At 29.8% G+C, this 10,124-nt stretch overlaps 1 protein-coding gene across 3 annotated transcripts in view; it reads right to left on the reverse strand.

Annotated features, from left to right (window-relative positions):
- Positions 1-3,241: 3,241 nt before the first annotated feature.
- LOC106685825 (golgi SNAP receptor complex member Gos28) overlaps positions 3,242-10,124 on the reverse strand; it is a 14,515-nt gene continuing 7,632 nt past the window's right edge. For 2 of the 3 annotated variants that reach the window (XM_014428753.3, XM_014428754.3), the window contains exons 2-6: positions 9,802-9,904; positions 9,252-9,327; positions 6,541-6,722; positions 5,064-5,129; positions 3,242-4,033 (exon numbers count right to left, since the gene is read on the reverse strand). In XM_014428753.3, coding sequence (XP_014284239.1) covers positions 3,796-4,033; positions 5,064-5,129; positions 6,541-6,722; positions 9,252-9,327; positions 9,802-9,904 — 665 coding nt within the window. In that variant the 3' untranslated portion in view covers positions 3,242-3,795. Of the gene's footprint in view, positions 4,034-4,785; positions 4,964-5,063; positions 5,130-6,540; positions 6,723-9,251; positions 9,328-9,801; positions 9,905-10,124 lie in introns of all 3 variants that reach the window. The other variant, XR_001343906.3, reaches the window with a different exon arrangement.

The raw sequence follows: 10,124 nt of genomic DNA on the forward strand, positions 1-10,124 counted from the left end.
AGGAGGGATGGCATGCATGCATCGCATATCTTATTTGTTGTTTTATTTATTTACTACTTTGTTATTTTTTATATTGTAATATTCGTTATATAGGGGAATTTGTTGATAAAATGAAATGAGGGTTGCAAAATGGAGGGGAAAGAAAAAAAAGGAATAAATTGAAAAGCTTTTATTTAGTTTGTAGAATGATATTAATTGTAAAAGAATACTGTGGAAAAAAAAAATGTTATCTTTCTATTATATTGTATCATATCAAAAAATGTAATTTATATATGTCCGATCACGGATTGATCAGTATGCTGTGTAATGTAGCAACCCGATGTATTTAGGCAGCATGATTGAATAAATTTCTTTCTCTCTCTCCCATCAAAGGGGTTCGTGAGAGCGCTCGTGTAGCATCTCCACCATTGTTCTTTGTCTAGTTGCAACTGAGAGCTGTTAGGAGGTTAAAGGTGTTTGTTGGTACTTTTTATAATATATAAAATAAATATTATTATATTTAATCTTATTTATATATATTTAATTTCCTTTCATTTTCTTTTTTTTTGTAATAAAAATGATATAATCCCAGTGCAATGGCGGAAACCACTTATACGTCCGCCATGCTTGCCTCTCTGAATAACTCTGACATGTGGATGGACTGCTCTTTGTTTACCGAGCATTTGTACAAGCCTCTGATTCGTGGCGAGCGGCCAACATATGGACCCGCCTTAAAGAATAACAAAGACAAAACGATTACGCAATTGCATACAAAAACATGGCCACTTTATCTAAACTTTACACTAATACAAAAGATAAGGATAAAATAGAACTACAATCTAATATAGTATATTAAATTCCCTGTGAAGAAAACTGCAGGAAATTCTATTTTGGTACCTCAGAACAGTATCTAAAAAAAAAGGGGTGTATCAACGCAAATATAGTTGTACCTCAATAACAAACAAACCCAATAAACCTGACCAAACAGCTCTCACGACGCATTTTAGACAAACAGGAAAAAATTTAAATTTGATGCACCAAAAATCATACATCAGGAAAAAAACAACTTCAAACGAAATTTAAAAGAAATGACCATAATAGAAAAACATAAGAATCAAGCCATTGACCTAACCTAATAAATACATAAAGACACAAATCACTACATCACTATGTACATGTAGTTTTGTGGCAATTATTTGAAGTGAGTGTATGTTCTAAAAAACTGCGTTTTTCTCGTTGTAGGGCATTACTATGCAAACAATAAAGTTGTGAAACTTTGCCAAAGGATGTATTACTACAAAGTTTTATTATTGACTGATCCTCAAGACCCACACAAAAAAAAAAATATATACATAAAACAGTCATGAAAAAAGTTATCAATATATATATAAAACTTAAACTTTTGCAAACACAAAGATTATAAACGAGAGAGAAATGACCAACTCAAGTGTTACTCAAAGACTCACTTTTTTTTTCCTATGGAATAGAATACTTTTTTCTATGGATTCTCATGGTATATCAGACCAACTCAGATGTTACTCAAAGACTCACTTTTTTTTTCCAATGGAATAGGGTAGGGTGCTTTTTTCTATGGATTCCCATAGTATATCAGAGTTTACAATGAATTCATATTAGGCAAGTTTTTGATCCGACACATCCTGAAGGCATAAATCACCTAAAATCATTAGCAATTATTTATTGTGCCGGCAAACAGGGCAGAAAAAAAAAAGTCTATAAGACTGTGTCATTATAGTCAGGCCAAGGAATCTAAAATGGCTGTCATGATGATGAAACACTAATTAAGCTTGGTACCAGTTGATTCAAGTGATAATGTCACTAGGCCATAGTTTTTTCATACCCAGTGGCAATGGCTAATTTTACTTCTTTTTTTTAAAATTTCTCTGCAATGATATTTTTCTCAACTTTAATGTTTAATTTAATAAGGGAATGTACTCACATACTCCTTTTTATTTTTAGAAATGAACCTTTAGTAATGAAATGGTTGCCGTCTGAAATATGTAATTCTTATAAAACAAAGACTGGAAGAAGGCAGCTGTCAAGATCATGTGGCTATTACCGATTTATTTAACCCAACAAGCTGAATTCATAAAAATAAATTTAAATACAATATCAAAGAAAATTATAAATTTAAAAAACACAAAAAATTATGAACTATCATTAATTATACCTAATGTCTTCATCATTGGTCTATTTACTTTTACTCATTTAACTAATGGATCTATACAAATTTTATAAAACATATTAATTATAACTATAAAATTTACAACTTATGATATGAACAAGGTCATGTTTCAGGTTTTTAGCAATGCAGAGACTGCCGTAGTAAAAAACAACATCAAGGAAACCAATGTATTCAATTTTGTGCGCCTCGTTGTTCTCCGGCTTATATATGGTTTTGCTAAAATGTTTGGATTTAAAGAAAATATTTCAGAATTCGCTGATGGTGCTCTTGTTCCTCCAGGAGAAGATGATGATTATAGCTTAGATGAATATGACAGGAATTATGAACTTGATTACAGATAATAAAAGCTCATGAACATTTTTGACAATACCATCACTACATTTATATTAAAATAAACAAATACATTTTATGGTATGTTCAGTTGGCAGTTAAAAATATACCAGTAAAATAAATGTACTAAATCATTCTCAAAACAAAATACTGTACTAATTAAATGTGTTTTTCACATCATGAATGCAACCAAATTGAAAATAGGCTTATTTTAAATTTTTCCCATGATGATTAATTCTAGGTTTAAATATATTTTTGTCCAAATATATCATAAAATCTAAAATACACAAAAATCAGCAGAAAACATATTTTTGACCTAGAGTAAGTGATTACTCTATTACTGAGGTAGTTAGTAGGTCTAAAGTCTGAATTACTCTTTAAGTAAATGTAAGAAAACACCTTCTGAAATGAAATACGAACTTAATTGTACAAAATATGTCTTAAAATGTGTGGTTTAAAAAACTGGAATAAGTGCAAGAGCTAAAGAGTTAATGCATTACTATTACCACTTTACAGATCGAGGCCAGTCATTAAATATAAAAAGAACCAAATCACATACAAATAAAAAACATGTATGCATAAAATATGTATAGTATAAAATAATAAATGAATGACCTCATGTCCCAAACAATGTCCAAAAAATTCAGGTATACTAAAAGTTTATTACATATATAATAAAAAATATGTATTATAATTGGAAATTTTGAAATAAGTAAATAACAACTAAAATATTTAACAAATAAATTTTATTCCATAAAAAATATACTCATTAACCAATAACATTAGATATAATCCATATGAATTATAATTTAGTTTGGTTCCCTTGATCATTATTGATATTGATAGATCCTTAATTAATTTAAGAACAGCAAGTTTGTTAATATAATTTATTCATTAAAATACTTTCAGTTAAATCAATTGTTGAAAATGCTAAATCAAATAAATTATTATCTGAAGGCAGGTTGCTATAATATGGAAGCACTGATAGTCTAACTTTATAATTTAGTTGATATTCTTCAATAACTAATGTTTGAGCATTGAAATACAAAATAGTGATTACATTTTGAAAATCAACAATCAGTCTTTCCAGATAAAATTGTTAGATAGTAGTTTTATGTACTCTTCTCTTTCATAAATAAGAATACATAACGACACTGTATGTAACTAACTGAAACTAAGAAATAATCAGTAATATATAGCTTTACTAAGAATTACATAAAATGAACATCACCATAATAATTTAAAAAACTGATTATAAAATTTACTGAATGAAATATAATGGTTTAATGAAAAGCATATGATAAGAGCAGAATTGTACAAATAAAAATAACTACTCCAATAATAATTGAATCTCGTCGTTTATGAAGATTAATACGATTCACCAAGCTATTGACAACTGGAAACCTATTAGCAATATCATGGAGCCGAACTTGGAGTCTTTTCATAGTAAGCCTTTGTGAAATAAGATTTTCTCTTGTTTCAACTGCAATATTAATTTGATCATCAATTAATCTTTCTGAGCTGAAAAATATAAAACATTTTATTTTATAACTATGATAATAAAAGACAAAACTAATAAATTGTAACAAAATTTATGTTGTTGAACAAGTCAGACAATGATCTGAAGTGAAAATACAAATGTATGTAATATGTATACAAATACACCTACTTTGTAATATGTATTTTAAGATGGTAATTGTCAAGTATATAATACACAAGATGGGTCATATAACTTATAACTAGTGTTTAAAACAAAAAAAAAGTTCATAAATAAAAAAAGAAATAACAGTTCTGCTTTGTTTATAGTTTAACAAATCCGTGCTCAAGTTTTTCAGGAAATAAGTGAAACAATTATTTTAGTAAAAAGGCATACATAATTATTTCTTATGATCCAGCCTCAAATTACAACAAATCCATTGCTAAGTGATAGTTGTCACATTGAGGGAATATATGAATTGAAAAAAAACTTTTTTGAGGATAAAAAGAATAATCACAAAACTTCACCATGCATATCTGTATCTTATTCTAAATTTCATGAAATTTGTTATAAGATACAAATAAATTCAGACAAGTGAAATAATAATGAAATTCATACAACATTTAAGCTTGTTTGTTAAATAACAGAATTTTAAAAAATTCATATCCACCCGAACATCTACTTCACAAACTGATTTAGCAAACATTTCCTACAAATTATTGAGGTTCGGAATGAAACAGTAGTTAAAGTAGTATTATCAAGTCAGTGCAATGAGTTGTATGAATATATCAATCACCTGGCCTGCATTGTAGCAACCTTGTGATGGAGAAGCAACATTCTCATCGGTGGTGGATTTTCATTGGACAGGGTTATAAGCACACGGATGATGATTTTTATGACGATTTGACAGCTTATAGTTTTTAGGGCACCATCATGGAGAGATCAGGGGTTGATAGAGAGGATCACTAGACCAGCTAAATGGATTATTTTCCACCATCAGTACGAGTGTTAGCAAATTATATTGCTTTGTTAAAATTGCAGTTAACTATAGTAATAAAGTAAAGTGGTATTCACCTCAGCAGATGTTCATGTTCCTCCAGATTTAACTCTAACCTCCTATTTAAACTACTTCTTTGTGTCCTAGAAACAGGTAATAACATGGCATTTTGTTACTTGACCAAAATAAATACATTTTAGTTTAGAAAATATACATTTATACAACAAAACAATCATTTTTATTTTTATGAAATAATTATCAATGATGGACATGAAATATTTTATGGATAAAATAATTTTTAATTTAAAGTTTCTAAAAATATTTTGGAATTGAGTGAAAATTAATCATTATTACTAATTCTAATTATTTTGTTAATTGCTATATTATTAAACTTGGGCTTTTTAATGATTCAGTTAATTTTTTGGTTTAAATTTATTTTATTTAGAGATAAAAATTGCTAATAATATTCAAATTTATTTTTTGGTTATTACAATAATGATGTATGTTATTTATTATTTGGTCATTTTTTTATTTATTCTATTAATAGTTCAATATGCTTGTTTTAATTCTATATCTATTATTTTGTAATAAATCAATATTATTATTATTATGTATGAATTGATAGTTGAGTAGATTGTCAAACAGTTTTTTCAGTTTTGAAATAAATATGTGGAGATATTTTATAATTTATTTAGTTTTGCATCAAAAATTTTTTACAAGGATAGAGATATTCTTATAATTTTCTTACTGGATACATCATGGTACAGATATCATTAATAAACTAAAAATAAAACAAAACATACAGGTACATACTTAAAAAATGAAAATTATGAATCAATAAAAACCTAATTAGATAAAATTAAAAGTGGTTGTAAATAGCATAGAATATTAATTTTTAAGTTAAAATAAATGAACTAATTATGGAGAACACAAACAGAGAGATTTTAAGAAAAAAATTGCAAAGTGCAAACCTAATACAGAATAAACCCTGATAAGACAAAACAGAAATTCACAGTACCTCCTATATAGAAGTGTAAACAAATTATTTTTATTGTAATGACAACATAATATTATGAAATAGTGAAAAACAGGAATGAATAGAAAAATATAATTTTGTTTAAGATAAATTTCATACTGCCCATCATCATAACAGGATAGCATTATAAAAAATATAAGTGGGTAGTATAATTAAAATGTATATTCAAATTCAAATCATAGGCTGTAAATGAGATGATAGACCCCGGAACAATCTGTGTTGGCCATTTATATAACTAATAAAGAATAATGAATGGAAGTTTATGTACACTAAATATTTCTGACAATTTTCCTACATAAATGTAATTAAGAGATATAAACTTTTGTTGAATTATCTTTTTGTAGTGCATTTTAATTTTTTTCCTAAAAGGTGTACAGACATTTCTTTCATTTCCTTAGATAATATTAACTGTATTTATTTTAAGAAAATATGTTTCTCTGTTGATTGCACGGAATAAGTTCACAGGAAATATTATCAATTCCAACAGCCTATGCTTAATAGAAATAAAGAATCCTTACTCATATTGCCTTGAAAACAATTCTTCCTTTTCTTTATCAAAATGGTAATGATCAAGAAATCCTTTGAGTTCTGTTTTGTAATGCATAAGCCTTTCCCTATGAATTTGTCTGGTATGGGTTTGAACTTCATCAAAACCAAATGATAACATGACATCTCCAAGTTCATCATTGATCTCTCCAAGCTAAAAAAACAAATTAACTGAATTATATACGTATTAGTGTCTTCCAAAACAAAGGAAAATGATGACTATATGATGGCTATGACTATATATATATATATATATATATATATGCATAATGCATTGTTTATGACCTATCAAGAAAGTTATAGAGAATGAAATCAAAAGTGAGGATTTCCTGTAAGGAAGTATTAGTCATAATAAATTTTCCTTGATTTTGGAAGATCTTATTAAACAAGTAATGGGGTACAAGTGAAACACAATCCTTGTGGGAGCATCCCATATATAAGACAAGGTTCATGGAAGAGAAAAATTGAATTTGATCATTTTATCATGATGTATAATTTTTTTTTTATAGATATATATAAGAATTTTTTACATATAAGTACTGCAGGATTATCTACAGGATACTACCCTATTATAACCATGGTTCGGGGGTCAAGTTTTTATTCTGTGGTTCCTCCATGAAATATAAGTCAACCCCTCAGGCCCGATTAGAACCAGTACCACAGCAGTTCCAAGGTTGTTAAGATCGATGCCTCAACTTCCTTGACTACAAATGGGCAAAAATTTCCTCAATTCTAAACATATTGATCTTTATTGGAAAAAATTTACACTGAATACTTTAAAAATATATACAAATAATAGTAGATGTAATAGCATGTAGCGAGGGGAACAATAAGTTCAACTCTAATCCGCCAGAGCGCAGCACCTCGAGCCTCACTGAAGCTCTCAAATTTATATATTATTTTCTTTTATAAAAACATATTATTATTTGTACATATTATTAATTTTTATATATACTACTGAGCAATGTGGATAAAATAATAAATAAACGATGCCAAAATAACTCACTAAACTACCTCAAGCAGATAAGATAAGACCGCTTCTCGGTCAAAGCTGTGTGGACTAAGCCTATAAATAAGGGTCTTAAAGAACCCCTAATTGATCACTGATCCACAACCTCTACTTGAGATAGTTTCGGTTGATAGCCGATCCTAATTTCTAAAGAGTTGTTATTTTTTGTTCATTCTTGACATGATCTCTCTCCTCTATCTGTTATCCCTTCATAGGCTCTGGCGGCTAGTTACTCGTTGGGCTTACATACCTCCTTCGTCTCTATCAGAATAGTACCCGGTAGGACGAAGGCACCTTTTTGCAGTACCTGGTGGCAAGCTTCCCTCCAGGATTGCATATCTTCCTTGTATCTACAGGAATAGTACCCGGTAGGACGAGGTTACCATCCTCTGAGATATAACGGGTTTCACCCATTAGTCTCATCTTATCTAATCATCTTCCTTGTCAAATATTTTACCTTTATAAGCTGAACACGCATTGTCGAGGCCTTTTAGACAAGTAGAATCAGAAAGAAACAAACCCACCTCCACTATTGATGACCCCGATCGGTGATACAGACATTAAGATGACAGGAGGAGCAGAGGAAAATAAGAAGGTGCAACAGGAAACGAGGACAGCGGACACGAATTCCCCACAGGTAGATCTCTACCAGTGACACAATAATAGGAGATAACAGAATCCATTGCGGCTTAACCTAAATCAGGGAACTGTGCGGATTCCATCCTCAAGGAAGGACAAATCCAAGCGATATTAAGGAGATACCACTAGCAAAAACATCTACACGAAAAATTTAAACACCTAGGCACAGCTTGTAATCACAGCAGCTCATGCCTATCACCAATCAAGATGTGCTAATTCAGGACTACACACTCTCCCAACATTTAAGACTCAACACTGTGAAATTTTCAAAATTCAACCTCAGTATCATCTTTTTGTCAAGGACCAACAGGCCAGTCTATTCTCAAGGAAACCAAAGCCTCTATTTCCCTGCTACCAGTTCGTATAGGACGGTGCAGAACTCCTTCGGACTTCGCAGGTACAGCCGGCTTTTACCCACAACGAAGTCCCTCAAAATGAAGATCTATGCTTCAACAACTTCTTCACTGGAACTTAAATCCTTGCTGAAATAGATAAAAAAAAAATATATATATACCAATTGCGGACCTCCTACACTGGTACAAATGCCCACCAACTAAGGTGCATCGAGACATCACGCCAACCCGCCACTCATGGGCCACGACTGGCGCAACAATGCTTAATCTCTGGCAAGCATCGTGCCGACCGGCCTCACATGGCTACATCTGATGCGAGGTACACATAGTCTAGACCTTCTAGACTAGCAGAATCAGAAAGGAACGAACCCACCTAGACAAGCATAATAATCCCTGATCAGGATTATCATGCAAATATTCTTAAAAAAAAAGGAAGGTCAATCCAACCCAAGATTTTTTTTTTAGTTACCAAGATTTATCCTTAAATAAATAAATGGCAAACATTTATAATGATAAAATAAGAAGATTAAATCAGTTTTAATACTGGTATTGAATGACAAAGGTTATTCTAAAATCGACAGAAAATATACATTTCAAATTAATACAAGGGGCAAACGTAATTTACATAGATAGAGAGTTATAATAAATTTCTTATTAAACATAAGAAAGAAGCAAAAAAAACCTCATCAATAAGTCTTCTGATTTCAGTAGATTCTGTCAGAACAACATCATCATTTAACAAAGCAGAATCAGATGACCTGAAATAAAAATTACTATTTTTTAATATAAATAATACAGAAAGGATGATAACCTCTAACTGATAAAAAAACAAAAACAACACATTAGAAGTAATAATTGAAAATAGAATTAAGTTAGGGATGATGGTTTTTAGCAATAATAACCTACAAATAATTGTATAAAAGGTAATTAATTTTATTATAAACTAATTTGTCAACTTCAATTACAGCAAAAGATTTTTATTATTATTACATCCTTTGATAAATTTAATGAATATGTGAAAGTAGTCATTTTTCGTTATTCTAATTAAACCCAGGGTAAAGATGAAAATAACAGAGAAATTTCTACTTGATAGGGTATGGACCAGAAATTATGCAGAAAATTGGCAGCAGGACATATAGTTCAGAATCTCTAATTACCTTTTCTAAGAACACATCAGCGTGGTTTTGTTTTCTATTTGTTTGAAATAAATATTTAATGAAAAGATTCATTACCTTGAGTATTTTGATTGGTGCTTATGCATCTTACAAAGCTTACTGAAATCATTTAGTTTTTCATCTATTTCTGATTCAAGAGAACGAGCTTTTCTTGTCAAACCTAGAACAATTAAATCACTTAAGTAATGTAATGGGACAAGCTATGTTCACAATTTGGGATTTTTTTACAAATCAGCTCACTAAAGAAGATGAAGAAATTCGAAGCCCTCTACAACAAAAACTCTGTAACCTTGTTTAAATGATGAGAGCTTAAATATATATATACATACATAGATACATTTTTATATACACACACACACACATATATATATATATATATA

This window comes from Halyomorpha halys, unplaced genomic scaffold, assembly GCF_000696795.3.
Source record: "Halyomorpha halys isolate HHAL.00 unplaced genomic scaffold, Hhal_1.1 Scaffold747.1, whole genome shotgun sequence".
Classification (NCBI taxonomy): domain Eukaryota; kingdom Metazoa; phylum Arthropoda; class Insecta; order Hemiptera; family Pentatomidae; genus Halyomorpha; species Halyomorpha halys.